The sequence below is a fragment of the Acyrthosiphon pisum genome, chromosome A2 (assembly GCF_005508785.2).
Source record: "Acyrthosiphon pisum isolate AL4f chromosome A2, pea_aphid_22Mar2018_4r6ur, whole genome shotgun sequence".
NCBI lineage: Eukaryota > Metazoa > Arthropoda > Insecta > Hemiptera > Aphididae > Acyrthosiphon > Acyrthosiphon pisum.
Genome location: NC_042495.1, coordinates 44,892,411 through 44,908,423, shown reverse-complemented (window position 1 = coordinate 44,908,423; position 16,013 = coordinate 44,892,411). Strand labels below are relative to the sequence as shown.

The 16,013-nt window shown below is 30.2% G+C and overlaps 3 protein-coding genes across 9 annotated transcripts; 1 reads left to right on the top strand and 2 right to left on the bottom strand.

Annotated features, from left to right (window-relative positions):
- Window positions 1-68: 68 nt before the first annotated feature.
- Window positions 69-5,114, bottom strand: LOC100166563 (terminal nucleotidyltransferase 4A). 6 transcript variants are annotated; one of them, XM_029490240.1, is made up of 12 exons: window positions 4,369-5,114; window positions 3,695-3,843; window positions 3,406-3,474; window positions 2,416-2,794; window positions 2,173-2,343; window positions 1,964-2,081; window positions 1,451-1,687; window positions 1,237-1,383; window positions 995-1,176; window positions 661-865; window positions 447-591; window positions 69-379 (listed from the first exon to the last, which is right to left on the bottom strand). In XM_029490240.1, the coding sequence occupies exons 4-12, from the start codon at window positions 2,763-2,765 to the stop codon at window positions 147-149; spliced, it is 1,788 nt and encodes a 595-aa protein (XP_029346100.1). In that variant the 5' UTR covers window positions 2,766-2,794; window positions 3,406-3,474; window positions 3,695-3,843; window positions 4,369-5,114; the 3' UTR covers window positions 69-146. The 6 variants fall into 6 exon arrangements, with proteins under 6 accessions (XP_029346100.1, XP_008184110.1, XP_016660745.1 ...); XM_008185888.3 differs by lacking the exon at window positions 3,695-3,843 and having other exon boundaries at window positions 4,365-5,114; XM_016805256.2 differs by lacking the exon at window positions 3,406-3,474.
- Window positions 5,115-5,176: 62 nt separating this feature from the next.
- On the top strand, window positions 5,177-10,239 carry LOC100161161 (glucose-6-phosphate isomerase). Its single transcript, XM_001952294.5, has 10 exons — window positions 5,177-5,644; window positions 6,912-7,005; window positions 7,434-7,625; window positions 7,690-7,770; window positions 8,436-8,651; window positions 8,721-8,960; window positions 9,035-9,361; window positions 9,428-9,632; window positions 9,722-9,788; window positions 9,870-10,239. The coding sequence occupies exons 1-10, from the start codon at window positions 5,514-5,516 to the stop codon at window positions 9,991-9,993; spliced, it is 1,677 nt and encodes a 558-aa protein (XP_001952329.1). The 5' UTR covers window positions 5,177-5,513; the 3' UTR covers window positions 9,994-10,239.
- Window positions 10,240-10,727: 488 nt separating this feature from the next.
- LOC100168625 (acyl-CoA synthetase family member 3, mitochondrial) lies at window positions 10,728-14,862 on the bottom strand. Of its 2 annotated transcripts, XM_001948327.5 has the most exons (9): window positions 14,529-14,862; window positions 14,292-14,413; window positions 13,570-13,778; window positions 13,189-13,497; window positions 12,830-12,986; window positions 12,541-12,741; window positions 12,336-12,481; window positions 11,651-11,881; window positions 10,728-11,594 (listed from the first exon to the last, which is right to left on the bottom strand). In XM_001948327.5, the coding sequence occupies exons 2-9, from the start codon at window positions 14,408-14,410 to the stop codon at window positions 11,200-11,202; spliced, it is 1,767 nt and encodes a 588-aa protein (XP_001948362.1). In that variant the 5' UTR covers window positions 14,411-14,413; window positions 14,529-14,862; the 3' UTR covers window positions 10,728-11,199. The 2 variants fall into 2 exon arrangements, with proteins under 2 accessions (XP_001948362.1, XP_003245230.1); XM_003245182.4 differs by lacking the exons at window positions 14,292-14,413; window positions 14,529-14,862 and adding an exon at window positions 13,889-14,020.
- Between the last annotated feature and the right edge of the window lie 1,151 nt (window positions 14,863-16,013).

Sequence of the window (16,013 nt, the reverse complement as noted above, 5' to 3'; positions counted from 1 at the left end):
CGACCCTCATGGTTTTTTTTTTTTACATTTTTGGTATTTTTGTTATTTTTTTTGAATTTTATTTTTTATTTTTTTTTATATTTTAAGTTATCATTTACTTTGTCTCGTTTATTTTTTTTTAAGTTTTAAGATTGGACGCGCGTATTTTATCTTACATCTTGGGTTTGGTTTTTTCTTTTTTGCCGTTTGTGCGATATGAAATTACCAAAGTTTGGTTGGTAATTTCCCGTATACTGGTGTTTATTGCCCGCGTTTGGCCGGTAATTTTGATGGTGGTTATAATTATTATTGTAATTGTTGTTTGTGAAACCACGATGTTGGTAATTATTAGCTGGACTAGTGCATATTATTCTTTGAGTTCGTGTAGGTGGGTTATTACCTAAAATTGTTTAAATTACTGAACATTAATTTGTAATCTATTGAAAATACTTTTCATTGATAATTACCAGAGTTAATCATTTGATAATTTTGTTGATTATTCCAACTATTATGTCTATGATAATGTGGATTTTTACGTCTGGGTTGGTAATTACTATTCTGATCATTGTGGTCGCCAGCATCACTTAATTTTTCTATACTACTCTCAGAGTCCTAATAAATAAATGTTACATCAATTATAAAGGAAACATAAGAATAAAATAAATTTACATTGACACTTACAGATTCAGCTGATCCAGAACCAGAAGATACCGTAGAAGCTCTACTACTAGTAGTGGTGGACACACTAACATTGTTACTAATATTACTAGTGGTCAAATAATTATTAATTATCACTCTTTGAGTATTTTGTAAGGCATAAGTATCTCTAACCCACTGCCGGTAAAGTATAACTTTGTCATTAACTCGTACTATTCGTCCGAGTATACTGCGACAAAAAGTAGTTATTAACATTAAAATAATAGAAATTAATTCTAATTTATGAGTCATTCAATATTTGTAAATGAATGATTCATTTCATTATATTTTAAAAAAGTAAAATACATTAAAAACAAACCTAAAACTAGGTGAAACAATTTGAGGGTCAAGAGCAGCTTTTAATGTGGTGAATGCATATTCAAATACACTTTTTACTTGAAGAGCACCATAAGAACCACGACCAATATCATTTCCCGGGGTTAATGGATCCTCTATACACAAAATACTTGGCCTATGACCATCAGCCATGTCTTTTTGGACCTGTAAATAGTATATTAATTAATGCTTATACTGTAGGAACTATATGGCATGTTTTATTACTTCGTCTTTAGATATGTATAGTCCACCATCTTTCACACGTATAGCTGTATGCATATAGTTAAATTTTTTGCCATAAAGTTCGAAGAACTCTATTAACAATACACCTAGATTGGCAGTGGGGTAATTTAAATCTCCTCTAGGATGTAACTATATACAGAATAAACATAAGTGTTATTTTTAAAAATATACATGCAATATTTATAATTTATGGTACCTGCAAAAAACTGACGACCATAAGGATCAAACTATAAGAAGATATGCCTCCATAGAACACTTCATTCATGTCCCTCTGTGCTAAAAATTGTTTTAGCACTAACACAAGTTTTGGAAGCATTGGAAAAACATCCATATAGTGTTTTATCATTTCAGCTGATTTGACACCATTATTCATGTTAAAACTAATATCTACTCTAACATCAGTAGCCTTATCTGTCATTTTGACGATTGGAACCTAAGAAAAAAGCATGGAAATATAAATATACGTTTAAAACATTTTATCAGCTAACGAAATATTAGTAATATCAGTAATAACATTGATTGCAAATACTATAGATTGCTCACTGCGGTACAAAATATAGTGTGCTGATTTACTAGCAATCCTAGTATTATAATGAATCGCTAGTTAATCAGGGCACCATATTTTGTACCGCAGTGAGGGATCCATAGTAATTATAATCAATAGTAATAGTCAGACGATATTCACTAAGTTAAATAACTAATAACTCACCGATGCTTTGTCAAGAACCTGAATGTTTTCATTACAGACACTATTTTTAAGTAGAGCTTGAGCAAGTGAATGCAATGGTAATGTATCCCATTCACCTATTACTACCAGATCCATATCACTTAAGTATAAACAATAGTAAATTGCAAATATATTAACAGTTAAGATGATAAGATTAAATGTGAAAAAAGGATATTTATGGGATACTTTACCTAGTGGGCAAATAAAGTCCGGTTCGAAAACTACCAAATACTTCAACTTTAGCTTTAGGCCATTCAGCATGTATAACATTAGTAACACGTTCCAGTACATCGAGCCGCATGCTATGTTCTTCTGGTGTGGCTGACATATACGCAAAAAAGTCTTCTATCTCTTTGTGGAGGCTAAATTATTAAAATAATGATTAGAACCGGATTAGAATTAAATTATTATTTTTAATTTCACTTTGAACATACGTGCAAATTGGTTGGCGGTCATAACTTTTTCCATGTCTCCATGGACACCCACCAAATTTGCCAATGTAATGAGCCTGCATTTTGTTCATATCGTATGTACTGGCTATATTTGTGAACAAGCCGTGCTCATATAGATTACTAGTCTTGATTTCTTGATCGTCTATAGAGAAATCAAATTTCCAATCTAACGGCAACGTATATTTGTCGTCGTCTTCTTCCTCTTGAACAGTTTCAGTACTATACTTATCGTCGTTACTGTCTGTATCTTCAGAGAAGTCCAAAATTCTGGACCAAAATTCTTGAGCGGGACCTACTTGTTCTGGTTGCAGCCAACCTATCTGAGGATCCATTTAATTCATCACTAATGCTGTATCGCACACTACAAAAAAGTACAATTTAATATTAGGCATATATATAGAAATGTATATACATTAAATGAAGCAACCAAAATTTAATAGAAATAAAATATTACAAAAGTTAATTTTATAATTTTGTGCTGTGTTTTAGTAACATACATGAAATATTTAAAGAAATACTCTGAAAGCCATTTGAAGTTAAAAAAAATAAATACTTTTTACTATTATCTTTTATTGAGAAGCTTTAAGCAAAGATTTTAAATGTATTAACCCAAAATAAATTTCATGTAAAACTAAAACTAATTAGATAATAGCTGTTGCTAAATATTAATTGAAACTAAGTATTGAATTTCCTTGATTTTTCCAAGCATAATGCATGCATATTTTTAGTTATGTAATAATTTAAGCAAATAAGTACTTCATATGACCGTCACAATTTGTATCAAAGCTGAAAGTTGACAAATTCAAATAATGAAGGTATAAGAATAAAAAAAAGCTTGTGTTTAATAAGTTTTTCTTATTAAAAATGTAAAGATGCAAGTGAAGAAATTATAATAATAGTTAAAAGATATAAAGTGATAGGTAATAAATAGAAAACTGAAAATATACTTTTACATAAACATGATTCAAATACCTAGAAATATTAACAGCAGGATTCATTGCGCCTGAAGAGGACAATTCTTATTTTCTGAATATCAATCACCTTAAACCCAAATGTTCACACTATTAACCATATTTTTAAATAATTTTTATTAAGTAACATATTTAATGTGGGTGTATCTAAATTATCTAAAGTTATTATCTTGTTGTTCTTAAATTGTAATGATTTGTTTTCATTAAAATGTATGCAACCCCGCCCAATATATGTCCTGTTAAATTGAGGTTTAAAAAACTTCTATGAATCAAATAACAATAAAATTTACCGAAATAAGGAAGGATTTCTTCCAACAGTTACATGTAAGTTATAACAGTATACGACCTATATCTCCTTAAGAAATATATTCTGAAATAAAATATTTTTGAGCTATATACCACCAAATAGTTGTGAATAAAGCTTTCAAAATACAACCACCTGCAACAATTTTCACGAAGGTTAAAAACTGCTTCAGGCCACGGAGAGAATACTGCACATACAGTTCCATGGTAGTTTGGGGAACTGAGAAACTTTACCGACGAAATATAACGAGTATAAATATATAATATAATATTATGTGGCGAATGCAAAACCAGGATAAGGATGATAGCTACAGCAGCCAATTCTCGGTGCCCCAATAATGACACGTTTTGGGAGGGGAGGAAGGGCGATTCGCGAATGAATGGATATAATTAATAATATTATGTTTTAAGTACACACTAAAAATCAGGGGACAAAAAAGTCCATTAGACGGGGTGGAGGGGGCCGAGGGTGAGGTGCGAAAGTCTCCACGGGGCGGACGCGGTTGGCTGATGACGGGGCGGGGATAATAAAAGCGCGTGTGGTCCACGAGTGTCGGTGGCCACGGCGTAAGGGTGGACGCGAGAGTCATGTGTCCACGCACAGACGACGGGCCGGTGGTCACCTAAAACGGCCATTTTGCGCCCAGATATACTTACTTACCGGTGGTACGATAAATTCGACGTGAACGTCGACTGGCGCGTGCGGTCCGGTCACGACTGTTCCGGCCTCCGGGACGACGTGTTTACGACGAAGGCCTCGTGAAACTTAATACGCCATTCGGACGTTTATCATTTTTAAAATGAAAAAAACAAAACAGTAATAATAACACACATGGGTGTATATGAATACGATGTATAATGTGCTCCGTACATGTGTATGTGTGTTATTTACGTGTGTGGGTGTGTGCGTGTGATTTTTAATTTTTGAAAATCAGAATATTTTAATATTGTGTTGTCCGGAAAAAAAATTGATTGCCCGTTTTCGGATAGAGCCAAAAAGGAAACACCACTACTACGACCACTAGTACTATATATAATATATATATAATTATTATTATTATAGTTTACTACTCTACTATTGTTCGTCTTGGAAACAAAAAAAACTTATGATAAGACGGCAAGACATCGGCAGCGATTCCGTGTATTTTTTTTTTGTCAAACGAGTAACGACGAGTTGCGAGATTTGAGCCGAAAATCTATTTCCGCGTTCAGCTCACAACAATTATTATAATGTTAAATGTAATTTATTTTCACAGCGTTATTAAAATATTATTTGTCGGATGAGAGGGAGCGATTTGTAGTGTGAGGGAGTGGTGGAAAAAATTTTAAATAACTAAATTACGTACACCACTCGTACACACGTATGTTGCGTGAGTTTTTCATGATTTTCTCAACCGTATTAGCGAATGGCGACAGCGGACAGACTGGTTTCCCACCCATAATCTCTATCGATAGCGCGCTTGTGCGATAGTCGGGCTGCGACGGCGTGCCGGTCGACCTTCCCCCTCTCCACCCCTCCGACCAAACTACCGAAGCTTTATTTCGGTGTATCTTTGATTAGTGAATGCGAGAAAATCGAGTTCTCCTTCACGATCACGACCATTAGATAATAAATATAATAATAATAATAATAATCTCAATCTTAAATCTTGATAGTCGACACATCGTTTACAAAACCGTCTGCCCTCGCACCACTCTATTCACTTTGCGCAGAACCGTCCTCCAGGAACGTTTGCGGTCCCATCATCAACACCGCCTACACGCTCGCTTACTCCGACCACCCCCAAACGAACCTTCAACTGGAAAATGTCCGGAAAATTGCTGCTCACCGACGACGTGGCGTACAAAGCCCTCGCCGAACATTACGCGTCCGCTGGTTCATCGCTGAACATGAAAAATCTGTTCGCCTGTAGCAGTGACCGTTTCGACAAGTTCAGGTGAGACGCAATTGTACCTAGTCCACTTATATTATTTTCGAATTACGATTCATACCGTCTAATCTGGTACTATATATGTATGTGCCAATGCTGTAACTGACCTTTTGACAGATATATTAGTCTCCCGGCGTTTGCGGATTCGTTTGTAACTATACTCAGATCAATATCTGGTTTTCAACCAGAGTATTCGTATGACGGTGGTACTTTCTGATATTAAGAAATATAAAAATTAAACAAAACCTAGGTATCTCTGAAATAAATTAAAATAATATCATTACTTATTCTTAAATCATAATAATCAATTATAAGAAAGCCTACTCAGGGTGTTATGAAGTCCTCTCTAAATGTGTTATTGATGTACTTTTTCTCAAGGCGAGTATTTTGAATTTTCCAATACATTTTGATTGTTTTGTTTATATATAGTTATACTTAGTGAAACTACTCATGGGTATCACCTTCTTCATCTCTTTCTCGTAGTTCTTATCTACGTTCAGATAATCTTGGGAATATCTTCTAGTCTAGATTTCTTACTTAAGTGGATTTTGAATTTTCATACTAATTAGGTATATACTAAAAAAATCTATTATACTGAATTAATAATTATCATATTATTTAAAAATATGTGGTATTATTTACTTAATTACTTAAATATCAGGCAATTTATGGTCTAAAACTGATTTAATTCTAAATAATAAGTATTATAATGTTAACTTTTTAATCATACCTATTTTGTGCATTGTGCTACTACCTCAGTTACTACTAAATATTTCTGCATGAAAATGCAACCTTAGATGTAAATTGTAAACCATGTTTCAAACATTGACCCTCAAATAAAGCTAATTTTAAGTACCCAGGTATATACTACACCTATATAAATATGAAAAGTGAATTGTCTATACTCTATATCAAGGATTATGTAAAGAAAGGAACAATATGGCCTATGGGCTATGGTCAATGATCACTTTTTTCAAGGTTATTTTTTCTTTGAACGTGAAAAATGATTTTTTCTTGGATCATGTAACCTTGCGTTCTAATATTGATTCAACACATGGTATTTCACTATTCAATATATTATCAAATAGGTACCTAGTTATGTAAATTTAAATTGAAATCATTTTGAAAAGTGGTATTTTGATTTAGAAAAATAGTATTCAATATAATGTTTTAGATTTTATTTTAATTTAATAAAATAAAAGTAATCAAATAGATATAGGTATATACCTACTTATTTATTAACAATTTATATTTAATTATTTTTTTTTTTTAGCTTACGATTAACCACTCCAAATGATGGTGAAGTGTTACTTGATTATTCAAAAAATCGTGTGGATGAAAAAACCTTAGATTTATTGTTTAGTTTGGTAAGTAAACTTTTTTTTTTTAGTCCACTGACCTTTAAAAAAAATTGAAATATGAATGCCCTTGAAATTAGTTTGTGAAAGCTTATTTTATTATTAAAATATGTAATGAACATTTCAATTTAATAAGTAAATTATTGTATTTTAAAAATATATACAGATGGCTTAACATATTTTATTGTTTTACTATCTTACCTTTATAGAAAAAGTCATACATAATAAGTATCCTTATGATTAAATATTTCAGAGGTACAAAATTATTATTAAAACAAAAAAACTAACAGTAATAAGTTAAATAAATGTATATGTGATTAAAAGTATTATTAAGTTATATAATATTATGTTTTTTCTTAGCAAATCTATTACTTTTATATTATATTAATGTTATTATGTTTTCTATTATATTAAATGATTAATTTTAATTGATTTAGGCAAAAGCTCGTAAAGTTGAAGAAGCTAGATCAGCTTTGTTTGGCGGTGAGCGAATCAATGTAACAGAACAACGACCTGTGTTGCATGTAGCCTTACGTAATCGGTCTAATAAGCCAATAGTAGTTGATGGTCAAGATGTTATGCCAGAAGTTAACAGTGTTCTGGAGCACATGAAAGAATTCACTGAACAAGTAATACTTGTAACATAAATATTATGAAAATTTCAAATCTTAAATACATGTTTTTATTGTGAAGGTAATATCAAAAAAATGGGTAGGATACACAGGAAAACCTATTGAAGATGTAGTCAACATTGGTATTGGAGGATCAGATTTGGTAAGTTTTAAAACTTTCATAAACTCATAATCATTTTAGTCTCAAGCTATTTGGTAAACTTAAATCTTTTAAAATGTTAACAAAAGAATAAAGATTTCTCTTTTTGGTCCTAATTGTGTATACAATAAGTTGGTAATTCAAACTATATTAGATATGAGGTTCAAGTTGTATACAGATTAAGTAAATTTATTTTCTGTTCATTTTATCATTATTGTATTTTAACTTCAATAGTTATTAAGTATGACATAATATTTTGTTTTTGTTTGATTATTGTTATAACTTATAATAATTACCCATTATTTATAGTAATTCACCCAAAGACTAACAATAATATGGTAATCAAACCGTTTTTATCTCATATCACGTGATTTGAGTTTCAACTTTTTCAAGGTTACAGACCAGTTCGTTATTCACTATTCAGATAATTGAATCCATGCTAAAATATTTTTTTGTTTAAACTTAGACAAATTCTGATATTATCTTATCTTTCTAATGATAATTGGTTATTAGTTCCAATTTACAGTATAATTGTTTCACCTTTAAATGTTTGCAATGTTAATTAATTAATATATTTTATTAAGTAGTTGAGTAATTTGAATGATTTATGAATTTATTATGTACTATACTTAGTTTACTAGTTATTCATACTCAATGATTTTTTTCAGGGTCCATTAATGGTGACAGAAGCATTAAAACCTTATGCTGTAGGTCCCCGTGTTCATTTTGTGTCTAATATTGATGGAACACATTTAAAAGAAGTATTGAAGAAGGTTCAACCTGAAACTGTGTTATTTATAATTGCTAGCAAAACATTTACTACTCAAGAAACTATAACAAATGCAACATCCGCTAAGAAATGGTTTTTGGAAACTGCTAAAGATGTAAAATAATATACATTTTTTTGTTATTTTACCTATTATACACTAATTTTAATCTACAATTGTTTGTAGCAATCCAGCGTTGCTAAACATTTTGTTGCACTCTCTACTAATAAAGTGAAGGTGACCGAATTTGGAATCGATGAATGCAACATGTTTGGTTTTTGGGACTGGGTAGGTGGACGTTACTCACTTTGGTCGGCTATTGGTCTTTCAATATCCTTATCTATTGGTTTTGAAAATTTTGAATCTTTACTGAGTGGTGCCCATTTCATGGATCAACATTTTGTCAACGCTCCATTGGAGAAAAATGTTAGTTTTTTTTTTTTAATATTACTTGCATTCATTCAATTAACTTAACATCATTATTTCTTTTTTGTTTTCAGGCACCTGTTATTTTGGCTTTATTGGGAATCTGGTATCATAACTTCCACGGTGCTGAAACGCACGCACTTCTTCCTTATGATCAGTACATGCATAGGTTCGCTGCATACTTCCAACAAGGTGACATGGAATCTAACGGAAAATCAGTTACTTTAAATGGTACTCCGATTTCATCGTATTCTACTGGGCCCATTGTCTGGGGTGAACCAGGTACAAACGGACAGCATGCATTTTACCAACTAATTCATCAAGGTACTCGTCTCATACCTGCGGATTTCATTGCTCCTGCTGTCACCCACAGTTGTATTAGTGAAGGAATTCACCACCAGGTAATCTAATTTCATTACAATTTAGTTCAATTGAAATCAAAATTATATCTAATAATTTATTTATAGATTTTAATGGCTAACTTTTTGGCTCAAACTGAAGCACTCATGAAAGGTAAAACTCCAGATGAAGCACGTAAAGAGCTTGAAGGGTCGAATTTAGACTGCGCTGAACTCGAAAAGCTAGTTGCACACAAAACATTTTCTGGAAATCGTCCAACCAACTCAATTGTATTCAAGCAAATTACTCCATTTACATTGGGTTTATTAATCGGTGAATACAATTTTGTTATATATAATATGTACAATAAACATAGATATTTTTAACAGGTTATTTAATTATATTATATATATATTTTATAGCTTTGTATGAACAAAAAATATTTGTCCAAGGTGTTATTTGGGATATTAACTCATTTGATCAATGGGGGTAAGTTTATTACATTAATCATACCTTTTTTTTAATCAACATATATTTTTTTTGGATAATTTAATAACGTTATCTTTTTAGTGTTGAACTGGGCAAACAGTTGGCCAAAAAAATTGAACCCGAACTTCAAACGCCAAACAAGATTACAAGTCACGACTCGTCCACCAATGGTCTCATCAACTTTATCAAATCCAATTGGTCATAAACCATACAGGATTAATCCAGCCTAATTTTGTTATTATTTATTAAAGTGTTTATTTAGAAGGCTAGTATTTATTATATGGAAACAAATTATATTTTTATTATTTGTTTAATTGTTGTGTAATAAATTATTAGAATGTGATTTTGAGTCACTTAACATCAATCTATTAGTTGACTTATTTGTATTGCTATATTTAGTCTTTATAGCTAAAATATATTTAAAAGCATATCATTTTAAAATCTTTTAAAATTTCTTTAGTATATTATTAGCTTAGCCAAATAAAGTTAAAAAGAAAATACAATTTTGCAATATAAAACTGATTAGTACACATTTTAAGCTTAACTTCTTAGGAGAAACAGTGTTGTGTACTTACATATTTTATTGTTTTAATTTCATTTGGGATTCAAACATTATCATTTTTTGACTGAGAATAAATTCAAACCAGAATTGATAGTTATTGAAAAACAGAATGAATACATATTTTTTCCGTCATGCTATAAAATCAAAAAGTATTATTGATTTGAACTTAACTTAACCAGAAACATGTAAATATTACTTGACATAAGTTTACTAAATCAGATTGATGTTAATCAAAGTAAAGTCATCAGACAGATAACATGTAAAAGGGTAGATGATAAAATTATTAAATATATATTATATTTATACACATTCAATATTGTACAATGATAATAATATAAATAGACTATATAGTATAATACATATTAAATAATAGTTAATAGTGGTTGTAAGTAAGTATATTATATTAGTTTAGCCAAACATCTGTTGGCTATTAGAAACAAACCCACAAATTAACATAGGTACATTTTATTAAGTATATGGCCATTTTCTAATTTCTAGCCATCTTACTAAAAAAATGTTATTATTCAACTTCGAGCGGTCCTGTATAATGAAAATATTATTTATTGCTCTAAATTCAACTGAATTTAATAATATAGTATGTATAAATATAGTGTAGGCAAAATAATTGGGATAGGAGACATAGCCCATCAATATTCTTATAAATAACATCATTTATCCTCAATTCATATTATAGTATAAAATATATAATATATTATAAAGTATTAATTATACATTAAAAACCAAACAAATCTAATATTAATTATGTGTTAATAACAAAACAAATCTAATAATAATGTTGTAAGTCTATAAAGTTATAGATTGTTATAAGTCTTAATAAAAATAGTTCAGTTAAGTTTCCAAATACTTTAAAAAAGAATTCTTCAGTAATGATTTTTTATCCACCTTACCCAAAGCATTCCTGGGCACCTCTTCAACAATGTTAATTACTGTTGGTATACTATATGGTGGTAATACCGTTTCAGCCCAACATTTTAAATCTTTTTTCAATTTTTTATGTTCAACATTAATTGTGTGTTGTTCATCAATTACAATCAAAGCACCTATTCGCTGTCCCCATGTACTATCTGGTAATCCAACCACAGCAATGTCTTTGATCATTTTGTTTTGTAACATAATAGTTTCAACAAACAAAGCACTAACTTTATAACCTCCGGTTTTGATTATATCTATTGATGTTCGGCCTAATATTTTAAAACTACCATCAACATAGTTCACGGAGTCGCCTAAAAACAGAATAATTTATTAACAGGAGATAGGACATATTTATATATAGATTTACCGGTCTTAAACCACCCGTCTTCAGTAAATTCTTTTTTTGTTGATTCAGGTTTACGCCAATATTCCTTAAACACATTATTCCCATTTATTTGCAAATCCCCACTATAACCATCAATGGTATCATGCTTTACTGAATTGACAATTTTTATATTTTTACTGTCCCCTTCCAGTAATATAATGTCATCCTTGACAATTCGGACATTTACACCCGGTAAAGGTTGACCAACAAAACCTAGAATAACAAGAATTAGCACAGTTCAAAACATTCTATTTTATTTTTGAAATATCTTATCCTATAAGTCACAATGCATATTATAACTCAGTATGTGTATTGTTGCAGCACCACACCGTATTAATTTAGACCAAGATACCTAATAGTAATTACTAATTAGTGATTGTGTTTTACAAATTATTTGAAATTATTATAAATGTAGAAAAAGTAAGAGAGTACAGCACTTATATAACTAATTCCTTTATCATTTTATAATGAAAGGACCGGTAGTTATATTATGTCATACTACATATTTTTTTTTGAATGTGGGAAAAGTGCTAAATGTATTTAACTTGCTTTTGTGTAGGTTAAAAAAATGTAGCAAATTATTAAATCTAATATCAATATATCATTAAGACTGAAGTTAAGATAAAAATATGAAATCTTATTTTAAAAATTATAAAATTATATTAACCTGGTTTTCTTTCACCATCTAGAGGATTAGAAAGAGCCATTCCAATTTCACTCATGCCATATCGTTCTAGTAATTTATGACCAGTAATCTGTTCCCAACGGCTAAACAGTGTATTGGGTAATGGTGCTGAGCCACTTACCATCAATCTAAAATATAATTTTATATTTGCTAAAAAATAAACATTGATTACAAAATATAAACTTGCCTGATTTTTTGAGAACAAACAGCTTTAACATATTCTACCATTCTATCATTTTTTTCAAACATTTTTTCATAATTTTCAATAAGTTTTACATACATAGTTGGTACACCCATAAACATGTTTACTCTGTATCCATAGTATTGTTCTATAGCTAAGAGCCATGTCCACACATCAGTAGCGTTAAACTTTGGTAGCATAACACATCTGAAAAACATTTCCTCAAATAAAAATTCTTATAAATTAGCATTATAAAGCAGTTTTTAGAAATGTATGTACATTTGCACAGTAGTACCTTGCACCTGAGTGTAGTGGACACATAAGTGCGTTCACAATACCGTGGATGTGATTCAAAGGCAGAGCGTGGAGAATAACGTCTTTATTAGTCCAATTCCAAGCAGTTTTCAAACAGTTTATCTGCGCATTTAAATTATGATGTGTCAACAAAACACCTAAAATAGTACAAACATACAATGTATTGTTTAAAAAAAAGTTGACATGTAGAACATGACACAAAGAGTATTTTAGTAATATATATTAGTATACAATTATTTTAAGTCTTATTAATTACATATTTCGGTACTATATAAACAACCATATTTCCAAGAGAACAAATGGTACAAGAACCATAATGACAATATAATATTTAATTACCTTTAGGGGAACCGGTTGATCCAGATGTGTAAATTATCATTGCATTTGAATCAAAGAACTGCTCATCGCTTATATTATTGTCAGTATTTAACATTTCTACCTTATCATTTTCTTCAAATGATGTTTTACCAAGTGGTTTGAAATTCATAGTAATATGGTCTTCAAGTAAAAGATACTTTTGGTTAAATTTTTCAGCTAAAGGACGTACAATATCCTCAAACTGAGCAGTAGTTAATATGACTTTAGCATCGCTATCACTTATGAAATATTCTAACATAGCAGCTGGGTGAAGTGGACTTAAAGGTACAACTACAAACAAAAATTTAATTTAAATAAAATTATTTTAAAAGCAAAATAAACATTAATTGAATGATGTATTACTTATTTGCCCACTCATCCATGAAGCCCACTGAGCAACTACATAAGACGCATCGTTTGGACATAAGATTGCAACGCGTTCTTGAATTTCTCCATGTAAAGATTTTTCTATTATTTTTGACAATGTGACACTGCTGTTGAATATTGAGGAATAAGTGTGTTCTCCAAACTTGTCTACAATTGCAATGTTGTTCGGCCATTGTGAAGCCAACCTGTATGGTACAATTAATCAAGATTAAACTAAGAAAAATGTACAATAACCTAACCATAACAAATACTATATTTAAGTTCTTAAAATATTGTGAAAAAAAATACAAATAACCTAAATATTGGACGATTCATGCTGAGAATTGGGAAGGCTTAAAAAATTTTCAGGAATGACAAACAGTTATTGTTTTTTTTTCTTTAATATTAATTGATCTTTTGATAAGAAGGTCTTTATGTAATGAATTATTCGTTAATCATTACACTATAATGTTAACCATTTTTTTTATAATTTAATCATTTAATATTTTAATGTATGTACTACTGTACTAGGTTACTGTATATTTAAATCTTGATAAATTATTATGCAAAGTGATAATATATTCAGCATTTTAAAGTCTATCAAACTGTATAATGTTCTTGGTTAAAAATACTGTAGGCACACTAGGACCAGAATAGATTAAATAGGTTTAACCTAATATGTATCCTAGGTGCAATAATATCATATCATTCATATCTACCTATATATAGGTGCTAGAGAAGATTCATTCTTGCATATGTTTTTGAATGCTTCGGAAGAAAGCTGTCGAATACAACAACTGTAAAAAGGTCTGGAAAGCAATTTTCTGCACAACACCATTTTCTAAATATTATGTTAAATATTTAACTAAATTAGTATGGTATAGACATATTATGATAATAAATAAATAATAAGTAATTAATGGATTTTATAATATATAAAATACTTATTAATTTACCAATTGGATGTCGGTCACTGAATAGTGAATTGGTTGTTAGTTAATACCTACTTAGTCACAGTATAGGTGGGCAGTAGGCAGCACACTGAGTTAAACTTGTGTAAATAAAAAATATCCCGAATTCAAGTGTACCTACTAAGATAGTAAGATTGCATGCTTTGCAAAATATTGAAGGTCAACAATACGACTCCAGCAGTCCAACCAGAAAAAAATTTAAATAAAAAAACAGTAACCCGAGCCCGAAGTCACAGTGTAGTGATTACTGGATAACCAGTGATAATAGGTACCCACTACCCACGACTGCTCAGATAGTCGGAATAGTGGAATAGTTGGGTTCACGGTCAGATCACATTTGATATAATATTATGACAACGTTCGTTTTTAATGATTAAATTACGATTAAATTATATTAAACGATACACATTTTTATTTTATTTTTATAATGGAACAGTATAGATAACACAATAACTGAATAATATTTTAATGTTTTTAATTATTAATGAATAATTCAATAATGATAGGTATAACTGTTAACTCAATAAGGTATATCATGGTTAAATAATACTTTTATAACTAGCGAAGCGGAAAGCGTATTATTCGAGGTATTATTATAACACAAAATATAATATGAGTATATGACATATGAAAAGAATATAACTAGGGCTCGGATTTATATGTAAATACATATTTTCTCTGCGACATGATAAACTAATTTCGGCAAGTGATAAATTTATTTCACAATATTTTTGATAAAACGAGCTATACCTATTTGATTTTACATATTTTTACATATTTCACAATTATTCAATTTTTTCTCACATATTTATACAATTATACGGTTTTAATGTCTTTTCTTCAGATTTAGAATAATTTAAAGGTTATCATGACTATATATTATATCGACGATCTTTTGAATTCGAAAATTTAAAAGTGCAGGTTATTATTAATTGCATAGGCGCAAATAGGGAGGGGGGCTTTAGGGGTTAAGCACTTAAGCCCCCTCCCCCCCAAAAAAAAAATGTCCATAGCCCCCCAAACACACGCGTAACATAGTATTTTAGACGTGTTTTTTGCCAAACATACCAATTGATCTAATGAAACGATAAGAATTCTAAAAACAGATTTGAATTCGTCATCAAGTCTACTTGAAATCGACTTTCCCACATTGTTGATATTATTTCCCAAATTCCAGAAAAAGTCATATAAAAAAAAGAGTATTTGAACATTTTTGTATTTCAATTTTTGGAGAAGCTAAAATCAAAAAATCAAAAATGTGGAAAAGTCGATTTCAAGAGGACTTGATGACGAATTCAAATATGTTTTCAGAATTCTTATCGTTTCATTAGATCAATAATTGGTATGTTTGGCAAAAAACACGTCTAAAATACTATGTTACACGTGTGTTAGACGAAAACAGAAAATCACGGTATCGAATTCTCAGTTTTGTCACAAAGAGACTTATGAAATCTTACATATGCGAACATA